This window comes from Setaria italica, chromosome VIII, assembly GCF_000263155.2.
Source record: "Setaria italica strain Yugu1 chromosome VIII, Setaria_italica_v2.0, whole genome shotgun sequence".
Lineage (NCBI taxonomy): Eukaryota > Viridiplantae > Streptophyta > Magnoliopsida > Poales > Poaceae > Setaria > Setaria italica.
In genome coordinates this window covers 31,226,159-31,248,809 of record NC_028457.1, presented here as the reverse complement: position 1 = coordinate 31,248,809, position 22,651 = coordinate 31,226,159, and the positions used below count along the sequence as shown (strand labels likewise).

The 22,651-nt window shown below is 44.2% G+C and overlaps 2 protein-coding genes across 2 annotated transcripts; both read left to right on the top strand.

Annotated features, from left to right (window-relative positions):
- Window positions 1-6,776: 6,776 nt before the first annotated feature.
- LOC101752960 (pathogenesis-related protein PR-4) lies at window positions 6,777-7,265 on the top strand. Its single transcript, XM_004980611.1, has one exon. The coding sequence runs from the start codon at window positions 6,777-6,779 to the stop codon at window positions 7,263-7,265; it is 489 nt and encodes a 162-aa protein (XP_004980668.1).
- A 12,022-nt stretch (window positions 7,266-19,287) lies between these two features.
- On the top strand, window positions 19,288-19,746 carry LOC101752547 (keratin-associated protein 4-5). The gene has a single exon (XM_012848232.1). The coding sequence runs from the start codon at window positions 19,288-19,290 to the stop codon at window positions 19,744-19,746; it is 459 nt and encodes a 152-aa protein (XP_012703686.1).
- The last annotated feature ends 2,905 nt before the right edge of the window (window positions 19,747-22,651 follow it).

Genomic DNA, 22,651 nt, shown 5'->3' with positions numbered 1-22,651 from the left:
AACATCAGAGAACAATATATGCATCATCATCAAATTCAACAGATTTTACCCTTAAAATCTATCGACAGATAAATAGACACTCCCTTTAAACTGTGCTACCCTCGTACACATGGATACACACTCTTCATCCATATAAATACACATGCACAAGCTCTAGCACACCTGAAAAATTAGGTCGGCCTATCTTTAGATTGACCAAGTCACAATATGTGTCTCGATATCGATAGGCACGTCGCTTACCATCGTAAAAATAGTGCATTAATTTTTAAAAAATATAAGAAAATGTAAGCACATATGCTGAGTTAATATGCTGAGTTAATGAGTTGAATCTGATTGGATAGATTCCACCATATGGAAACTAACCATGCTCAGTTCACTAACAAATCTTTTTCCATGCATGCTCACATACACTTACGTATATGCACACTCACCTCTAAATACACGAACGCACAGCTTATCTTAGAACTTGCCCACCCCAAGGCCAAATCGATCACTCAACATAATTATTTCTATTTACAGAAAATTATTTTTCCATTAATAGACAACTTATCCGTTAATAGTGAGGCACCTAAAATAACTTTATTGATCTTAAGATCTTAATGTTTTTGCCTATCCAATCTCTCTGATGTATTGAAATGAGTGGCACCCATGCATGGCTTCAGGTTGTTAAGGCGTGGCTGGGGAGATTTGTTAGAATCCTACATCTTGGTTTTGTAAACAAATATTTGTAACAAATAAGAGTAAGCATTGGCTCGGAGTTCTAGTATCTTGTTGTACAAGTTGTTTAGATAGAAATAGAGATATTCTGTTGTAACTAGAACTCCTGGCTGACTCGTCGAGTTTGTTACAATCCTGTAAATCTTGCGCCATTGTTTGCGCTTATACAAACACGTAGGGCAGCCCTCTAACGAGGTAGCATGCTTTAACCTATTTTCCTCTGATTTTCACATGGTAATCAGAGCCTAAACCATCCACCAAAAGCCTCGTTCATCATGTCGACCAGCGTTGCCGCCTCCTCCAGCACCCTTGTTGCGCATCCAGTCTTTGAGAAGCTTACCAGGGCGAATCATGCCTTGTGGAAGGCCTAGGTGCGTGCTGCAATGCGCAGAGCATGCTTGGAAGGCCACCTCACCGGAGCAACCAAGCAGCCTGTTGAGGAGATCGTCGACAAGGAAGGCAAGAAGATCCCCAATCTGGCCTTTGAAGACTGGGAGGCGAAGGACCAACAGATCCTTAGCTATCTCCTCTCATCCATCAGTAGGGAGGTGCAGATTCAAGTCACCACGTCCAAGATAGTGGTGGAGGCATGGTGCTCCATTGAGGCCATGTTTGCATCGCAGACCTGAGCTCGAGCTGTGAACCTTCGCCTTGTTTTGTAAACTACCAAAAAAGGTAGTACGACTGTCGTTGAGTACTACACCAAAATGAAGGGCTACGGCGACGAGATGCCAGTAGTAGGAAGATCACTCCAAGATGTAGAAATGGTCGAGCACATCCTTACCAGGCTAGAAGAGGAGTTCCTGCCGCTAGTTTTTGCTCTTGTTGCAAGACTGGAACCAATCTTGCTTGAGGATCTCTACTCTTAGGTGATGAACTTTGAGACCAGATTGGATCTCATCAGAGGTGGAGGTGAGCAGCATCAAGGATCAGTAAACATGCTTGGTCGAGGAGGTCGTGGAAGCCAATGAGGCGGTGGTGGCCGTGGCTAGCGTGGAGGTCGCGAGCCATCTCGTGGTGGTTGTACCACTGGATCTGGTGGATGCCAAGACAACAAGGGAGGCTACATCAAGCACTTCACCAACTCCAGTGATGAGAGACCGCTTTACCAAGTCTGCTTCAAGAAGGGCAACACCGCATCCAGGTTCAAAGAAGACTTCGTTCCAGATGAAAGCTTGTTGAAGCCGCCACCAACTCCTACAACATTGGCACCAATTGGTACACGAACATAGGCGCCACCGACCACATAATAGGAGAGCTTGAGAAGCTCTCAATCAGGGATAAGTACGCTGGTGGTGATCAAATCCACACCGCCAGTGGCTCAAGTATGATAATTAGCCACATTGGTCAATCTACTGTTAATACCCCTAGTCGAGATTTGCATCTAAATGATGTTCTTTACATTCCACAAGCTAAAAAGAATCTTGTCTTGGTTCATAGATTAACTGCTGACTACTCTACCTTCATAGAATTTCACCCCAATTTTTTTTGTTATCTAGGAAAAGGCCACCAGGAGCACTCTACTTAAGGGGCACTGCCACAAAGGATTGTACCCCTCCCTACCACATCCACAATAAAGACTGCCCTTGGCACCACCAACCCCTCCATGTCACGGTGGCATAATCGCTTAGGCCATCCTTCATCTTCTATCGTTCGTCAGGTTGTTAGCAAAAATAAACTTCCTTATTTAGGTCAATTAGCAGATGAATTCGTGTGTGATGCCTGTCAGAAAGCCAAGGCTCATCAGCTCTCATATCCTAGATCTACTAGTGTATCTAGTTTCCCTCTTAAGCTTGTTTTTTCTGATGTATGTGGTCCTGCACCTGAATCTGTTAGTAGAAAGAAATATTATGTGAGTTTTATTGATTATTATAGCAAATTTACATGGGTTTATCATATCAAGTATAAATCTGAAGTTTTTCAGAAGTTTCATGAATTTTGAAGTCTCGTAGAATGACTCTTTGATAAGAAAATTCTTGCTGTCCAAACTGACTGGGGAGGGGGGATATCATAGATTGAATACCTTCCTCAACAAAATAGGTATCTCACATCTTGTATCTTGCTCGCATGTTCACCAACAAAATGGCTCGGCTGAGGGGAAACATCATCACATAGTGGAAGTTGGGCTTTCGTTGCTTGCATATGCATCTATGCCTCTTAAATTTTGGGATGAGGTGTTTCTAGTTGCTGCATATTTGATTTATCGCATCCCTAGCAAAGTTCTTCATCTAGATACACCCTTTGAGCGCTTATTTCACCAGAAACCCGACTACTCGGTGCTACGAATCTTTGGCTATGTGTGTTGGCCCAATCTTCACCCATACAACTCTCACAAACTGCAATTCTATTCCAAACAGTGTGTTTTCCTTGGTTACAGTGCCTTACATAAAGGGTTCAAGTGCTTAGATGTGTCTACTGGAAGGGTGTATGTTTCTAGAGATGTTACATTTGATGAAAATATTTTCCCATTCGCTTCCTTGCATGATAATGCGGGTGCTCATTTGAGATCTGAAATTCAGCTTCTCCCATCACATCTTTTAAACCCTGCCATGTTTAATTCTGGGGTAAACAGTTTGATTGATCATGCGGCTGATATGTCCTCTGACCCTGACCAAGTTTCTGGATAAAATTTTGCTCAAAATCAGGAAGAAATTACATCCAATATGGATGCATTGGTGCATCCAGTACCTAGCGCTACTCCCAAAGCTGATACGGGCTGGTCCCTGGGAGTGAATCTCGTTTAGGATCCGTCCCTAGTCCGTCGTCGACTGCCGCGCCATCCCCATCCCGCCGCGATGACTCACAGGCAGCCACGCGCCCTCCGACCAGCTGGGTGTCCCCAGCTGCGCCTGCTATCCGCGACACCGCCGTCAGGTTCCGAGCCGCCCGGTTCTGGAGCCGCCTGCCTCACCTGCACAAGTCCCAGCGACAATTCTGGAGGATCTTCTGCAGACCCTGATCCTGCACCGTCTCGCCCAAGAACAAGACTCCATCAAGGGATCAGGAAACCAAAGGTTTACATGGATGGCATTATTAGATATGGTTGTTTTACTTCTTCCGGAAACCATATAATCTTGATGAAGCTTCAGGAGATGCTAATTGGAAAGATGCTATGTATACAGAGTATTTAGCTCTAATCACCTTGTTCCTCCACAAAAAGGGAGAAACATTATAGGATTTAAATGGGTGTATAAAATTAAAAGAAAAGCAGATGATAGCTTGGATAGGTATAAAGCTCATTGAGTAGCTAAAGGGTTTAAACAACAATATGGGGTAGATTATGATGATACTTTTAGCCTAGTTGTTAAACATGCTACCATTCATACAATACTTTCTATTGCTATCTCGCAAGGATGGAGTCTACGTCAACTCGATGTACAAAATGCATTCCTTCATGGAGTGTTGGAGGAAGAAGTCTACACGCAACAACCTCCTAGATATGAAGATTCAACAAAATCCAACTATGTCTGCAAACTTGACAAGGCATTCTATGGGTTGAAACAGGCTCTGAGAGCATGGTATTCACGTTTGAGTACCAAACTTCTTTCTCTTGGGTTTCAAGCATCCAAGGCTGACACGTCATTGTTCTTTTACAATAAGGGAAGTGTTACTGTTTTCGTGCTTGTATATGTTGATGATATAATTGTTGCAAGCTCCACTCACAAAGCAACTGCAGCATTGTTAAGTGATCTCAAGGAAGAATTTTCACTCAAGGACTTGGGCAACCTACACTACTTTTTGGGGATTGAGGTAAACAAGGTACGAGATGGTATTGTTCTGACTCAAGATAAATATGCATCAGATTTACTCAAGAAAGTAGGGATGTTTGACTACAAACCGATCAGTACACCTCTTTCCACTAGTGAGAAATTATGTTTACATGAAGGATCACCATTAGGAGAAAAAGATACAACACAGTACAGGAGTATAGTGGGTGCTTTGCAGTATCTCACCTTAACTGAAACCTGACATTGCTTTTCCAATCAAGCAATGTACAAAGTTGGGCTGCATATTCACATATCAGATTCTACTCTTGTCAGTGCTTTCTCTAATGCAGATTGGGCTGGCAGTATAGATGACAGAAAGTCTGCAGGTGGGTTTGTTGTCTTCCTAGGGTCAAATCTTGTCTCATGGACTGCAAGGAAGCAACCTACAGTGTCAAGGTCTAGCACTGAATCTGAGTATAAAGCTATAGGCAATGCTACAGCAGAGTTGATATGAGTACAAACACTGGTATTAATAGTCCTAAAGCTGCTAAGTTGTGGTGTGATAACTTGGGAGCCAGCTAAGTTGTGGTGTGATAACTTGGGAGCCAAATATCTATCGGCCAATCCTATCTTTCATGCAAGGACGAAACATATCGAGGTAGATTATCACTTTGTGAGAGATCGAGTCTCACGGAAGCTACTTGACATTAATTATGTGCCTACTGGAGATCAAGTTGCAAATGGATTTACTAAACCCCTTTCAGTTCGGCTTTTGGAGAATTTCAAAGTCAATCTCAACCTCTCCCGGTTATGATTGAGGGAGGCTGTTAGAAGTAAGGATATTCTAGATATCCTACGTGTTGGTTTTGTAAACAAATATCTGTAACAAACAAGAGTAAGCATCGGCTGGGAGTTCTAGGATCTTGTTGTACAAGTTGTTTAGATAGAGATAGAAATATTCTATTGTAACTAGAACTTCTGGCCGACTAGAACTCCTGGCCGACTCCTCAAGTTTGTTACAATCTTGCGCCATTTTTCCGCCTATATAAATACATAGGATGGCCCTCCAACGAGGTAGCACGCTTTAACCTATTATCCTATGATTTTCACATTGATATGTGTGGAGTCTTGCGGGCATGCTGCCGTCCTTTTTTTAAAAGGCATGCAGGGAATCGAAGCATTAAATCCGTAACAGCTTGCGTGTGCAGTGGATATATAGGATCCCTTTGGAACTTTGCTGGTCACTATTTAGCCTTGCTAAGCAAGGATAGGGGCGGGGTCTATGCGTTTGGAAGGATAGCTAGCTTGTCTCGAGTCTGTAATGGCAAGATTTCACCTTGCTGGTGTGGGAGAGTCAATCCAACTTGCTTCCGCCGGCAATTCTTGTGGGAGAGCCAATCCAGCTTGCTTCCGCTGGCAAGAATTGCCTCGCCTCGGAAGGCAAGGTCAGGCAAAGCAGCAAAGTAACCCAATGCCCCCATAAGATTTAAAAGATCATTTCTAGTGAACATCGTACACTGGTTTCTCTCATGGTTCCAGAGCACAATTATCCTTCATTTTTTTTCCACATATTCAATTACCAACCGTCAAAGATAACTAAAGCAAAATAGATCTCTAGTATATGAATTACGTTGCGTGGCTTAAAAACTGTGATATAAAATCTATATTTCACGGTTTCGAAGCAATCAGGAACCGAGCATATGAAGGCTGAGTCATGGAGACTCCTTTAAAAAATAATGGTTCTAACCAACCCATGACAACTAATATAATAACCCAAGCAGTCTACTATGAGCATTTGTGTACTAGCATACACAGCCTCAGTCTCAATTATTAGTCATTTTGTTTTTTTCTGGATTTATACATTTTTGCTATGCACTAATATATATATATTATGTTTAGCGGTATTAAAAAAGGTATGAGCTTAAAAAAGTCAAAACGATTGATAATTTGAGACTGAGGAAGTACGTATGTTAATGAGATGAGAGCATTAGTTTGCAGGCCAAAGGCGTCTAAAGTTTGCTTGAGATGAGCTAGGTTTTATCGAATCAAATGCACCAAAGGCTAAAGAACAAATTAATCACAGCATTATATATGCTGAGCACGTACATACATGCATACAGCTAGCTCATGCACTGGACTACCGGTTTATTATTTGATTAATCATATATAGTTGATCGAGCCAAACCATTTAAACAAAGCACCTGATATAAAGCTTTGTAAGTTGCAACACATTTTGTCTCCATCTTGAGCATCCTAGTCTCCTGTAAGCTATATAAAGACAGCAACCTCACACTGAAGCTGGTTAAGCAAAGAGCTTCCATTAACAGACTGCAAGCTAACCAAGCAGCATCAATGGAGCTGAACGGCAGCAGGTACTCACGCGCGCCGGCCGGCGTGCTCCTTGCGGCTCTGCTGACCTTGCTGGCCCTGGCGTCGTCGACCGTACCGGCAGCGTGGGCGCAGAGCGCGAGCGGCGTGACCGCGACGTACATCGCGTACGACGCGCCGTCGAGGAACTGGGAGCTGGGCGCGCTGTCCGTGTCCTGCGCGGCGTTGGACGAGGACAAGCCGCCGGCGTGGCGGTCGCGGTACTGGTGGACGGCGTTCTGCGGGCCGGCGGGGCCCCGCGGGGACGCCGCGTGCGGGCTGTGCCTGCAGGTGACGAACGCGGCCACGGGCGCCGCCGCGACGGTGAGGATCGTGGACGACTGCGGCAAGACCAACGGCGGCGCGGCGCTCGGGATGGACACGCCCGTGTTCTACCAGATCGACACCGACGGCAGCGGCATGGCCAGCGGGCAGCTCCAGGTGAACTACGAGTTCGTGGACTGCCAAGACTAGCTTGCGAGGGATCACGAGAAGAGTAGCATATGCATGGGTCCCTATGTCCTTGTGTAAGGCATAGTTATGTATGCCATGATGGAATAAAATGACAACGTTTAATTTACACCGATTTTGCTTGATCTAGTTGTGTCAGCATTGTTATCCTGAACGTTAAACGATCGGTCACCTACGATCTAGCTTTTTATTTGGACTAAATGGCCAATTATGGGGTGTTTGATCCTAGAACTAAAGTTTAGTCCATGTCATATCGAATATTCGGAGGCTAATTAAGAGAACTAAATATGAGTTAATTATAAAACTAATTACATAGATGGAGGCTAAACGGCGAGACGAATCTATTTATTCAGGCTTAATAGATTCGTCTCGCCGTTTAGCCTCCATCTGTGCAATGGATTTTGTAAATAGTCTATGTTTAATACTCCTAATTAGTATCTAAACATTCGATGTGATAAGGACTAAAGTTTAGCCTGGGGATCCAAACACCCTGTTGGATGGGTTATTAAACGGACATGAGTAGGCACTACACCAACACCCTGTTGGATGGGTTATTAAACGGACATGAGTAGGCACTGTGTAGTGTTTACGTGGTGTTTGTAAACAGGCGAAACAGTCGTGTAGGCAAAACACTACTCAGTAGAGTATTGCCTGGTTGTGTTCCTTTTGTGTATGTCCTGAGTCCTGTTGACTCAGTAGCACTCTGCAGCTTATGCCTTTCCTTGGCAATTTAAACTTTCGAGTGAACCTAGCGCTGCGTTGTATACTATATACTGGTATACATCCGGTAAGGAGTCTTATATATGTTGCTTAGAGTGGCCAGTGTGGGTATATAGTGTCCATTAATTTTTGTTAAACATCAAATTTTAAATCCGTTTGAACCTTATGCTGCATAGAGCTGAAGCAATAGAATCAGATGCAATATGGATGTTTTTTATTTTCCTAATTGTGTAGAACATTTCTTGTGAAGTAGGAACAACTTCTAAGCTGGAACTTTTTTTTGAATAATTTTGTTACCGAAGCTAGAAGAATATCCTGATGAGGCTGGAACAATTTTCTTGCGAAATTGTAACATTTGTTCAAGCTTCATAAATAAAAAGATTTTCTGGAGAAAATGTCATTCAAACGTACTCATCAACCGTGGTCTAGCGTTAATCCACCGAAATTTTGTCAGCCACCGAATTTTCTGGAGAAGATTTGTTAATCCACCGAAATAAAATCTATCCACGGGTGTGTAGACTTCATGCTAGGCAGCCACAAAATTTTGTCGCCGATTTCAGAGTGAAGAATTCAGGAACTAAACAGGAAAGTCAGCATTAACAAGAAAAAAGAGAAGCTGTAGGATTAATCTGTGTGACAACCAGATTGGAAGAAGCTAGCCTAGCTCCACCGAGATTCAGTTCTTTGCATGGTTACTTGTTCAAGAAAGAATCCAATGCCGCGCGAACTTGCTGATGAAAACTATCGTCGACGATGCAAGCTGCGAGCTGAGCTGTGCCTACACGACACCTTCCTCCTCCTGATCAGCTGGCAATTGTGGAAGCATCGGAATGATGTCGTGTTCAACGGGGCTCCCCCTTCTTTCAGCCATTTCTGGATTGCTTGCAGGGAAGATGCTCGCCTGTGGAGCTGGCGATGGCCGCCGGCGGAGCGCAAGATAGCTGATGACTGGTGCAATATATGTTGGATATATAAGCACTTTTAGTTTTAATTTAATCCAGAAATAAATTATGAATACGACGAACAGATAGCAGATTAAACTAGACATGTCTACGCAAAATCTAGACAAGTCTATCATTACAAATAGAATCACATATTCTACCATACTATCCAGTGCTATCAGACTGCAACAGATCATAATAGCTAGTATGGAAGACATAATTTGAGATAAGAGATCGTACGTTTCATTCTTGATGAAGACCGGCTCCTGGACGACTACCGGGTACAGCAGGCGACGACGATCAGCAGCCTGACGTTGTTCGCGACGACGGGTGACACCCGAGTGACGAAGAGGTAGACGAGCCGTGGTGAAGGAGTCGATGAAGAACTTAACGAAGCGGAGGAAGCGATCGAGCAGTCGCGCAGAGCGCTTCCCAAAAACCTTATTCGCCCTCTCCCGGTGCAGGATCGCTAAAGATGACGGTTCCGGAGACCTGCTCTCCCAATCGCCGGTGCACGCCGACAATCGGGATGGAGTAGACTACGGTGGCGGCGCAGCAGCAAGAGAAGGCAAAAACCCTAGGTCGAATAGATCTGTTTTTGGTAGAGGCCGGTAGGTCGCATATATAGGAGAGTCCACGATTCTCACGTCGCGATCGTGATCTAAACCGGTTAGGATTCCATATATCTTGCTGACTTAAAGATCAAGTAACCAAAAAATAAAATGGCAAAAGGAAGCCGCGCCCCCGCAAGACGAGGGGCCGAAGTGGCGTGGCGTGGCGAACGAGCGCGCACGTGTGGAGCTCTCCTTCTCTCCCCACACACATAGCTTGGAGGAGTGGAGACAACTTCCATATTTAAGTTGGTCATCCCTCCCCTCCACTAGCAATGTGGGACTAAAGACTTGCACCACTCCACCTCTTGCCCACATGGGCCTTTGAGATTTATTTGGAATTTTTAAATTACTATGGGCTAGGCCCATTATTTCAACAATATATTCCCTTCAATGTAAACCCTTCTGAATGTAAACCTTCCTATTTTTCAAAATGCTGAACCCTCATGATGTAAAAGACATATAGGCTTAATTTGGAAGCTAAGGGCAAGATAACCCAGGGAAGGGGGGCTAGCGGGGTTTAATTTGTCAACTTATTTCCGTGCTTAGCTCTCCCCCACACGTATCCCTTCCTTGTGGCTGTTTGGGAACTTAGGAGGGGAATATCCATGAAAAAAAAATATCTAAAAAACAGGAAAAAATGAGAAAAATTAAAAAAATACTATAACAAACTCATAATGGATAATTGTTAGCATCAAGTACCATGAAAGGCTCCGGGAAAAAATCTTTATACAAACACATATATCTCAAGGATGAAATCCCAACTATACTGCTGCACTAGCTACACAAGTACTTTGCACATATATCTCAAGGATGAAATCCCAACTATATCAAGTACCATCAAGTTTAATTTATGAAAGTACTTTGCATTCACTAGCTACACAAGTCTTAATATCATCACCCAACTATGCTGCTGCACCCATCTTTGTCCTACAAGCCGCAAGCCGCAGAGGTCTCAGTCTCAAATCCCATGTCTTCGAGAATCTGCAGGAACTTTGTAGGTAAATCAAGATGAACATAAAAAATGCATGCATGAATTTGGACTACACAGATCACATATGCAAATGCGAAATTCTTCTCAATGACTATGATGAGTTGTCCATAAAATAAAGTTATGCATTGAACCCTTATGTCAGCTAAAGATCCAAATCAGATTGCACCTGGACCTGATGCAGCTAAAAACTAGGCACTATCAACAACCTGATGCATGCCGACTCCTTAAGAAAAGGAAAAGATAGGACTGGATCAAAGTTACATACTGACGAGACTGAAACTGAAAATAACTATCACCTATAACTCTGACAAAACTGAAAGGAAAAGGTTTCTTCTGGCTGACAAATTATATATGATTGCAGGTTAAGTTAGCCAAGCATTGCTTGGACGCTTGAAAGAGAGAAATTAGGACATGACAATTCAATATCAAATAAAAAAACTTGGAATGTAATAGCTGCCTTCTCAGTTTATCAATATCAAACCGTGATCAAACTATAATCAAAATTTGAAACTAAAATATTTTTATATCAAACTACATTATACTATCTTGTTTCTTTTTGAGACAGTATAGGGCTGGCTATGGACCTTTTCAGTTGAACTGGAAGTAAAATAGAGGTAGCCATTATATGAAACATGCCCTTCCGTAAAACATGCCAACTTTTCCAAAAAAAAAGCCAAATAAGAAGAATGTTGGCGAATAGCTGCAAAGTGGGTAAGAATACACTGTTTATATGGGTTATAGCTGCAAAATGCTTCCATGTTCTTACATTAAGGTGAACAGCTCTCTGCCATGGGAATCCATGTCAAGAGTATGTAAAATGCAATAGCCTAAATAAGTACATCAAAGTTACTGAACACTGAACATGCAAGATCTATAGTTACGTAATCTGAATGAAAGACAACACAGAGCAAGTTGCAGGAAGAGAGCTTACTTTTACATGAAAGACAACACAGAACAAGGTAAATGCAGATTAATTTGGTCTATTCGCTCACTTGATTAAATAAAGCTGGAACAAGGTTAGAATAGCATCCAATTCTCACACTGAATCATATACGAATAATGAATCACAGGCCTATTTAGAAAAATGTCATTACAAGAGTAGTCACACAACAATAACAAAGGATGAACCCCCAGGGCCATGAGGTGCTCTGATGGAGCCTCTGTACTGTTTGAGACACCAAATACATTGCAATGAATAGTGTGTTTACACTAAATGATACCGCAGCTTCCCATTGAGCGCTCAGTACAGAATCCACAAAATCATCAGGTCCTCCAGTAGCTTGCCGACCCACAATAGTCACAAAGATCTGCAAGATCTAGGAAATCAGGAGAGGGGAAAGGGAAGAACTCACATGTGCCGAAGAGCAAGACGATTTGGAGGCACCGTGGTGGATGTACAGGATGCGGCCGATGTAGAGATTTCACTGCAGGTCGACACATCGAGTGAGTGGCGGCGTTGCCATTGACGGGAGGCAGAGCGGCGGCACCGGACGGGAAGGCGTAGGGGCAGCAGCGCCGGTTGGGAAGGCCGACAGACGGCGGTGCTTGAACGGAGCGGCGGGGGCTTGGCGAATTGGTACTAGCTTCCTTACGTCACTTCGGCGGCAACAACACTCGGGATGCGCCATCAGGACCCTCGAGGTGAAGAGGGCTCGCCCTCGGGAAAACTCGTGGATGCGGTCAGGCGTTCCCATCTCATGGGCTCCCAAATGACGAGGCGATTTGACCCGTGGTCAGTTTCCCGTGTGAGCTTCCAGCCCCTCGAAAACGACGGGATTCCCGATGGGATTTGAGTTTCCAAAGTCATCCATATAGGTACAATAATCCCTTTTCAAGCTTAATTATTGTGTTCCGACAACTCCCCCATCTAATAAGGCGTGTATATGAAATATGACTCGACACTGCTGTCACGATATGGTGTACAAAAGTCGTCGCTCGGGTCTGGATTATCCGGGAGGTTCCGGTTATACGCTATAGGACAAATGTTGCCCGTGTCTTGAACCTCGGAGGTATTCCAATTGTATGCTACGGCCCTTCGAGGTACGTGCAAGAAGATAACCTCCTTGTAAGGATGAAACCCAAGTATAGGAACGTATCCACCTGGTACTCTTGATCCAGGATTTTAATGCCAAGCACGTCATTGTCGTAAGAGTCCCATTCCAACCTATCACTAATAGCGAATGGACATCTAGTACCGGTCGGGAACTCTCCTTTAGTACCGGTTGTGCAACTAGTACTGGTAATTTAGTACTAAAGGGGATCCTTTAGTACCTTGAGATAACCGGTACTAAAAAGTATTAAAAAAATTAAAAAAATTGAAATCCCCGCTGGCTGCTCCGCTCCCGCTCCGCGCCCGCCTGCCCCGCCGCTAGCCGCCCCCGCTCCACCGCCGGCCTCCCTCCCCCCCCCCCCACCCACCAGCTCCGCTCGAACACGAGGTACTTCTCCTTGTAGGGGAAGCTCTCCATCCCCTCGGGCGGTGGTGGGGACGGGGGCAGCGCTGCCCACCGCCACATGGCCGGGTTGACGACGTGATCCTCGAATAGGAGAAGGCTGTTGCAGCAGTCGTCGATGGTGAATGGCGTACGGCCGCCGCCGCTGCGGACTTAGCCGAGGTTGGTGGCGATCTTGGGCCCGTGGAGGGTGTGCGGAAAAACTCTGGCAACGGTTGTACGCTGAACTTGATGATGTTGACGAAGATGCCGCCCACCAAGAGAGGAAGTAGGTTTGTGCGGAGCAGGTGGCGAGCGTGGACGACGGCTTGCCACGCCCGGCAGGTGCGGCGGCACGCGGCGAGGCTCCGCAGCGCGAGGAGGGCCAGGACGCCGGCCAGCGCTTCGTCGGGCAGCTGGTCCATCCCGTCTATCTCGGTTGTTCTTGGCGATCGCTAGCTCGCAGCCTGGAGGTGGAAAGCCCTGCGCTTTCAGATGCCGCGACTGCGACCATGATGGTTTATGGAAAGACAATAGATGGAACCGTTTCCCATCCGGTTTCAGCACGCCGTGCGGACCATGGTCGGCGAGACGTGTGAAAGGATATCGGTTTATCGGATTGCTTTTAAAAGGATCTGATTGCGATTATTGTGAATCGAGACGTGTGAAAAAATTGCAGAACGATTTCAAACTTGCCATGAAAGAAGTTTCGGTGTTGCTAGCACCCGGACGTCCGATGGGAACTTTCCCATCGGACGCTCCGTCTCAACATTTAAAAATAACATCTGCAATATCAAAAGCACGAGGTTGCAACATTGAAAAAATATGTGAAAAATCGTTCAATGTTAACATCGTTTCTGGAAAAAAAATCCCATTGCAATATCAAATGCATGTTTCATGCAACATTCCCAAATGAAAATTCAGCCCATGATATATAACAACCAAAATATTATACCGCAACATCCAAAATGTGACACTGCAACATTCATAAATCAAAACTGCAACATCTTCAAAACAACAAGTATATCATCAAAAGGAAAAATAAAAAATTAACCCCTCGGCTGAATCACCCGTTGCAACATCAAAATTTATCCTTTGCAACATCTCAAACATTCTTTTGTAGCATCTCAATTCTTTTATGGTTACATTAAGAAAACAGAGCAACATGACAAATCAATATCTGAAATACTGAAAATCATATGCTGCAACATTGAAAAATCCAGCTTCCAGAACCAGACACCCAGACACGGATCACAGCCGAGCGCGTACCGGTGCCGCGACCGCCATTGTGCCCCTTGCTGCGAGGGTCTAGGAGCCGGCACGAGGCTGGGGAGCACGATGCCGACGGCGATCCCCCATCCAACATGTCGTCGGAGGCGATGGAGCCAGAGACAGAAGCGGATGACTCGGGCCTGAGCACGGCGGCAAGGATCCGGCCGGCGCTAGAGACGAGGCTCGCGAGCCACCCCCTTGGCGGCAGGGAGGCGAAGGCAGAGGCGAGACCCCGCCGTGTGCTTCCCATCGGAGACAGAAACGAAGGGCTCGCCGCCCAAGCACGGTGGCGAGGATCTGGCCGGCGCCAGAGACGAGGCCAGCTCCCAAGATTCACACGGAGAGGAGGCATTCCCTACCTCAGAGCTCTCGCTGCCGGCCCACACTAGACAGCCGGAGGAGGAAGAAATCAGCGGTGTGATGGGGAACGGTCAGAGGATGAGGGAGAAGAAGATATGAAGCTGAGGAAGAAGATAAGAATGAATGGACGTGAACTTGCAATTAATTGTATTGAAAATTAATTGTATTAAAAAGGAGTTTCTCCGTCCGATATTTTTTACCGTCCGGATGCCTGTGTTACAGTGTTTCCGAAGAAGTTTTTAACAAGGCAACCGACCGGCACCACTTTTTGTCCGGCCCCGAAAAAGCATGGAAAATTCATCAAGCAAGATCGCAGCACCGGAAAAATCAGTCCTAGCCCGATTTCTCTAGCCCGGTTGTGTTATTGGACATTGGTTGGACAGGCCGAGCTTGCCGGGGCCATAAAAATTGCAAACCTGGCCCGGCCTGTAATTAGATCAGCGGTACCAAAGATCCTATATATCTTCTGAAAGTTTCTTTTTTCCACACCTTACAATATTATTGTTTGAGATTTGTGCAGTGTATAATGGATGGCCAAGATTAAAGCAGAGCGGGAGGTTACATAAGAATATGTTGCATGATTAATGAAGATAAACTCTTCGTCGCGAAAGGCGAAATTAAACATTTCACGTTGGCCTATCCGACCTTTAGTAACTTGGGCAAGGAATCATGCATCGGGAAAATGGGAATTTATCGCGAGGAACCAATTTCATAGTATAACGGTGAAATTACAATTAGCTAGTACATGCTTCACACCAAACAAGGATGTGGTCCTAGCAAGGAGTAGAAACTAATCAAAACGATTAATCTTACATTAAGCGACATGGGGAACCAAAATCATTAATGTTGCACTGTAACCATCATTATATTATTGGTTCCTGCGTTTGAACCATTCAAACAATCAGCCAAGCTACATTTTCATTCTTTTTTATGGATGTACGTATACACTACTGAATCTATCGCAAACGTTACAAGTCACATGCATATGCGTATGTGGGGAATGGAGCCTGACTTGAGTATCTCCTGTTCAAGTCAATTTGAAGGATCTAGGATGTATGATATAGTCAGAAGGAAAGATGACACTGTGGCCAAAGTTTGTGGCTCTGTCCCTCTGAATGTTTCTTTCATGACACAAATTAAATGAATAGCTAAAGTTAGTGGCTGAGATAGCAGCACATGGTATGGAGGAACGAAATCTGAGTAAAAACAAAGACTTCATAGTGAAGTCAATGTACAGAGAGATAATGCAAGCTGAAGGAACACCATCCTTGTGGGTAGCTTGGAAGTTAAAATTACCATTAAAGATCAAAATCTTCTTATGCTATTTGAAAAAAAGGTGTGATTCTAACAAAGGACAACCTTGCTAAGAGGAGATGGTAAGGAAGTACCAAATGTTGTTTTTGCAATTCAAAAGAGACAGTGCAACACCTCTTCTTTGATTGTCATTTAGCCAGATTTATTTGGAGTACGGTGTTCTTTTCGTTTGGAATTCAACCGCCTGTTAGTGTTCTTAATATGCTGGGTTCTTGCACTAGAGGGTATCCTCGGAAGATTAGAAGCCAGATGATTGTAGGAGCTGCTGCACTTTACTAGGCTATATAGTTAAACGATGTACTGTATAAAGGCACAATCATTTTTAGGAGGAAGAGAAAATTGATTTGAAGGAGAACTGTAGCAGGCTTGAAGTTATTGCCTTGAAGTTCTTCAACAAATATGGCTGGAACTTTAGGAGAAGAATTCTTCAGTAGCAAGACATAAACCTGGCAGTACTGGAGAATGCAATGGTGCTGGAGAGCTTGGGAGACGTCTCAGAATCTGCTAGGTGTTAGGGAGTCCTAAAAGTAGATTTATCTTTGGCGTGTGAACTTTGATTGTGAAGTGTAGTACTTCTGGAGTAGCCTGAGCGCTGAGTTTCTGCCAAGATCATGTAAGTTTGGCTATAGGCATTCACTTGTGGATAACCAAGACCGGATGGTATTCCTTAATTTAAAAAAAAGGATGCACGCATGGTGTCACCTACAATGGAGCACTCCATTAGTCCATTGGTATAATTTAGTTAAGAACGATCTTCTCCGTACATTGCTCTAGCCTATAAATTAACGCCATCCCCACACACTATCATATAGCCACCAACAAGCCTTTTCACATCTTACGCTTTGATTTGTGTTATTCTCTTGCTCTATAACAAATCTTGCTTCATTATTATGCATCCACAACAATGGTTTCAGGTGCAGTAGGTCTCAAGGCAGCGGTCGCCGTCGCCGTTCTCGCTGTGCTGCTCATGTCTTCCCAAGGGCATCCGAGGAAGAAGGATTGTGCATCGCAGTGCTATAACAACTGCACTGCCATCGCTGCAGCAAGTTGCAGCAGTGATGAATGCACCACACTCCATTGTGATAGCTGCACATCCTAGGTCCTCCAGGCGTGCTGCCAGAACGTCTGCAGCAGTAATGGCGCCACAAGCAGCTTATCCTGCTGCCCCAATGGCACAAGCAGCGTGACCTGCAACTGTGACAACTGCAACATCGCCGTCCAAAATGTTTGCGCGACCACCTGCAGCAATCTAAGATGCGAAGCTTGCAAAGACAGGATTACCAAAGAATGCAATGAATCTTGCATTGGCGCCTGCAACGATCACTGCGTGAAGAAAGATTGTTGAAGATGCCTTGTGCAGCTATGTATTGATGTATGGGTCTTTGTTACTCCTTACTTATTGGTCGTGTTTGTGTTTTCATCCGACCCGTAGATCACCTTTGTTAAATTGTCTTAATGAACTTTCAGTACTGCATTTGCTTTATCCACCAGCTGGTCTTGAGAGTGCTTAGCCATCATGAAATTTCAAAACATTTTATCCTCCTTTTTTTTTGAGAGAGATCCTTTACCTTTCTTCGTTAGGATCTAAAAATTATATAGGGGAAAATACTCTATGTGTCATCTATGAACTTGTGCTATTATGTGTTGTTCTAATGTAGTAATATTTATGCTAGACTATCTTGTTGCATGTCACTTAGGTGGCTGCAAATTAATCCCTAGTATCTTATAATTTATATCAAGTAATGTTGTTTAGATGCATAAAAATGAATGGAGTATGTAAAATAGAGTTAAATGGAAAGATGGCCATTTTAGTTGGCCTGAATAGGAAAAGGAAAATGAAGTGTCTGATAAGGTTAGAATGTCAAGAAATCAGGCACAGGTTTGGAGTATCAAAACTGAGAAGCCATTGTTTGGAGCGTAAACTGTGAACATATTTCAAGGATCAATACAGCAAATTTCTCCGAAATAAGGGAATCTCCATCCATATGCTAATTCTCTTTGGATGACCAGAACAAAGTCAGCTTCCATTTCCTAATTGCACAAACAATGTATTACTACTTCTGCTCATTTTAACGAGTATAGTTTCGCCATCAAAACCACATTTTGACTGACCAGTAGTAATTCCTGAATGTGTGGTAATAAGTTAGATATTACAAAATTAGAACAATTAGATTCATATTTAAGTCACTTACTAATGGTTTCAATTTTGTGACTATTAGCAAAATATTATAAAATGAATTCATGATGAAAGATAGATTAATTAGTATTCTCAACATTCAAACTGTGTCCACTAAAAACTAACAGAGCCGGTAGTAAATAACACATACTCCCTCCATCCATGAATATGTACCAATTTAAGGACAAACTAAGTAACAAGGAGAAAGTCCATTCTACCCCCCTCATTAAACAAGCAGGACAACTCCTAGCTAATTGCTTTAGTTGTAGCCATCTTTATGGGTTTTCCATAATAACAATATGTGGTTTAAATATGTTGCAATAAGCAAGAGCTCTTGATCGGCTTAACTACAGATCCCCACAGGAGTAATTACTGTATGAGAGTTTAGTTTGTAGAAATGCTTATATTTGTGGACGGAGGCAGTACAAGGAGTCAAGTTCGCGATGCACGATGAATGGAACTTGTTAAAAGCAAGTTGCTCATGTGAATGGAGCGTGTACATTACTCCATGACAACATATTCTATTTTTACATTGTATCTCCGCTGACCTTGACACTGTCAAAAGTCAGTACTTCATCTATCATTAATGTCGTTGCATCGCAACTATTAATAGTTCCGGCATTTAAGCCATTCAAGCAATCAACCAAGCTCCATTTTCATTGTCTTCAACATTCATTGAAATATAATATACTAGTAGGGCGCCCTCAAATGACACTAGCTACGTAGCTAGCTGAGATGGAGGTGTGAGAGAAGAAAACGAAGACAATTTTATACTCTCTCTCTCCTTCAAATAGACGATTGGCCCCATCTACTCTCCTCTCATCTTCATGGGCTGAGAGAGTCTCATCAGCTAGCTACGTCTCTAGCAGTAAGACATTGCATCTATCGCAAACGTTCCAAAGGCACATGCGTATGTGGGGAACGGAGCCTGCTCACGATGACTATGCTTGCATTTGGTGTCACATGCGTGTCACGTGCATACCCGAGTACTCCTCCTCTTCAAGTCAACTTGTAGGATGCATTACGATGGAACACTCCATTGGTATAATTTAGTTTAGATCGATGTTCTTCCTACATTGCTCTAGCCTATAAATACCATCGGCCACACATCATATAGACACCAAGCTTCTTCACATCCTACGCTTTGTGATATTCATTCTCTTGCTCTCTCTGTAGCAAAGCTTGCTTCATCCATCCACATAGAAATGGTTTCAGGTGCAGCAGGTCTCAAGGCAGCGGCAGCCATCGCCGTTTTCGCCGTGCTGGTCATGTCCTCGCAGGGGCATCCGAGTAAGAAGCCACTATGCAGCGACTGTCCATCGCTGTGCAATGCCAACTGCACTGCCGAAATTGCCGAAAAATGCCGCAACGAGTGCAGCTACCAGTCCTCCTGCGACCAATGCAAGTCCCAGGTCCTCCAGGCGTGCTGCCAGAGCTTCTGCAGCAGTAACAACGGCACGAGCAGCTTCTCCTGCTGCCCTAACGGCTGCGCCAGCGACTGCGTGACCTGCAGCTGTGGCAACTGCGAAAACGCCTACATAAACAGTTGCACTTCCCCCTGCAGCGACCGATATTGCCGAGCTTGCGAGTTCGGGATTGGCCAACAGTGCAGAGAATCTTGCATGAGCGCCTGCAACGATAACTGCGTGAAGAAAAATTGTTGAAGATGATGTCTTGTGCAGCTATGTATTGATGTATGGGTCCTTACTACTCCTTATCGGTCGTGTTTATCTGTTTAATAATGCAGCCCATGTATCACCTTTTATTTAAATATTCTAGTGAACTTTCAGTACTACATTTTCTTTATCCATGAACTGGTTTTGAGAGAGCTTACCCTGCACGAAACTTCAATATTGTATCCTTCTCCTTCCGAGAGAAACCCTTTGACCTTCTTCTTTGCCACTCCCTTCGTCTAGTAAAGAGTGTCCTTTTAGATTTGTCCTAAGTCAAACTATTTTAAATTTGATTAAATTTATCATGAAAAGTATCAATATTTATAACACTAAATAGGTATGCTATGAAAACATATTTCATAACGAATCTAATGAAATTTGATAGAATCAAATCATTGATATATTTTTATATAAACTTGGTCAAACATAAGATGGTTTGACTTAGAATAGAACTAAAGGGACACTCTTTGCGGGATGGAGAGAGTATGATCTAAATTGTTTTAGGGGAATACTCTATGTGCACATGCCAAGGTGATCATCACCAATTATTTTTCCTACATGCGTGCTTCAATTAATGTGATACTATTTTCATTAAAGCAAAAATTAGCTCATTCGGATCATATTTCTTGATATTTATTACGTATTGTAAACAACCTCTGCTCCGTGAAATATGCCAATGCTATGTTGTGGATGCATGGGCGAAGCTAACTTTGACCAAAGCCCATGTGACCTTTTAGTCTCTTATTAAGGCCAATTCGGGCAGTGAGTGCACCGTGCGAAAGCGCTTGAAGGTGCGTCATGCTGAGGCTTCGATGCCTCCACTATCAGATCTGAGTGGATCCACCAGCGTTGGATGGAGAAGATCAATGGCAGCGTCCTCTATGTCCTTGTGAGAGAAGTTAGTTTTCATGTGGATGGACATCATTGGGGGGCATTGTGCATTAGTGCTGGAGTTTTTTTCGGACCTCGCATGTGGCGGACGCAGATGAGCCTTCGATACTGATGCGCTTTGGGCTGGCATGGATAAGCCCAGTGGCAAAGCTAGAGCGAATTGGATGGTGCACTTGCCTTGTGGCTGCATATAGTTGAGTCATTGGGAGTGCATATATGGTGGAAATTTGGTCTCTTAATCATTATTTTTGCAAAATTTCATGGGTGCATCTGCACCCCCTAATGGTAGTATAGCTTCGCCCCTCCAAAATAGATGAGGCGCTCTCAATTAGATCAACCTAGGAGGAGCTAGGCAATATTTCATTAAGAAGAAGAAATAGGTACCCAAATTCGAGCTAGATGGGACTCGAATTTGGATGGTTAGAGTATATGACCACACCTCCTACCCTAACCAGTTGAGCTACGCTCACTTCCTGATGAGCACACATGGAGGCATGAGACAAAGGAGGAACAATGAATAAGGATGAAAAACTATATAGAGTAATCGGTAAGTGAATTCAACCACAACACAATTGGATAAAGATTAAAAAATATCCATATGACTATTCGGTTTGATATGTGAACAAATGAGAGAGCAATGTCAAGGTACCGTGACACCTGAGAGGGGGTAAATTGGGTGTTCTAAAAACTAACACTGGTAGCAAACTGAGTATGAGTCTCGGTTGGTAAGGAGTATATCTCTCCAATGCCCAACCAGAACTAATTTTTCGCGATAAAAGGGGTCCTTTAGTCCCGGTTGGTGTTACCAACCGGGAAAAAAAGTTTCAAAAAAATTAAAAAAATGCACCCCACGCCCGCCCACCGCCCACCAGCCGCCGCCGCACGCCCTCGCCCGCCTCCCCCTGCCCCTCCACCCCGCCGCCACCAGCCTCCTTGCTGCCCACTTGCCCACCTCCGCGCCGCCTGCCCACTTGCGAGATAAGGAACAAGAAGGAGAGGATAAGGAATGAAGGAGAGGGAGAGAGGAGGAGAGGAGGCCGCCCGCCTGTGAGGATAATTAATGTGGAGGAGGGGGTGGGGGCGCGCAGGGAAGGATATTTTATCTCAGTTGGAGTCACCAACCGGGACAAAAGACCCCCCCCCCCTTTAGTCCCGGTTGGAATTACCAACCGGGATAAAAGGGGGGATCTTTTGTCCCGGTTGGAATTTCCAACCGGGATAAAAGGGGTGAGCATTGGTTGGAGCTTTTTACAACCGGGACTAAGCCCCCCGTGGTGATGGCCTTCGCTGGCCTAATCGGGACAAAAGGGAATGGATGGAAGGTCAGTTCTCTACTAGTGTAAGGCTCCAACCACAAAAACCTATTCCAATTTCTATCTAGATGTGCACTGAGTTTTTCTATGTGTTGCTATCTCTATCACAAAAAAGAGTTTTGCACCCTAGGTTCCAATCCTATAAACTACACATGGCAATTTTAGGAAAGGTAAACATGGAAATGTAAGTGTAGTAAGAAATGCGGAAATAAATAAGGTAGAGAAAGCAAACTCCTAGCGTGACGACAAGGCAATTTTTACCGAGGTATCGGAAAGCTAAGCTTTCCACTAATCCTCGTTGTTGGAGCCCCTCTCAAAGGGAATGCCGCGCAAGGACATAAACTCCCTGGACAAGTAACTCCATAGGATAGCTGACGGGCCTTCCCCACGCGCAAGTGGATCTCCACCTAGCCTCTCCTAGATGCTCCTTGCCGCTTTTCACTTGGTAGAGCTTCGGCAAAACGCCGAGGACCTCTCCTCCCTCTCACAAGCACCGGCGGCCACTCCACAAACACAGTTGGAGGGTCTCGCAAGAACCTCACCTAACTCTAGGCTAATCCCTAAAGCAATGCACTAAAAGACCTAAACTAGCACTAATCAAGATCTAAGCCTTATGCTAATTGCCTTAATCTTCTCTTTAGCACTTTGGTGGATAGAATACTTGTGTGTACGTGAGAACCAAGCCTATAGCT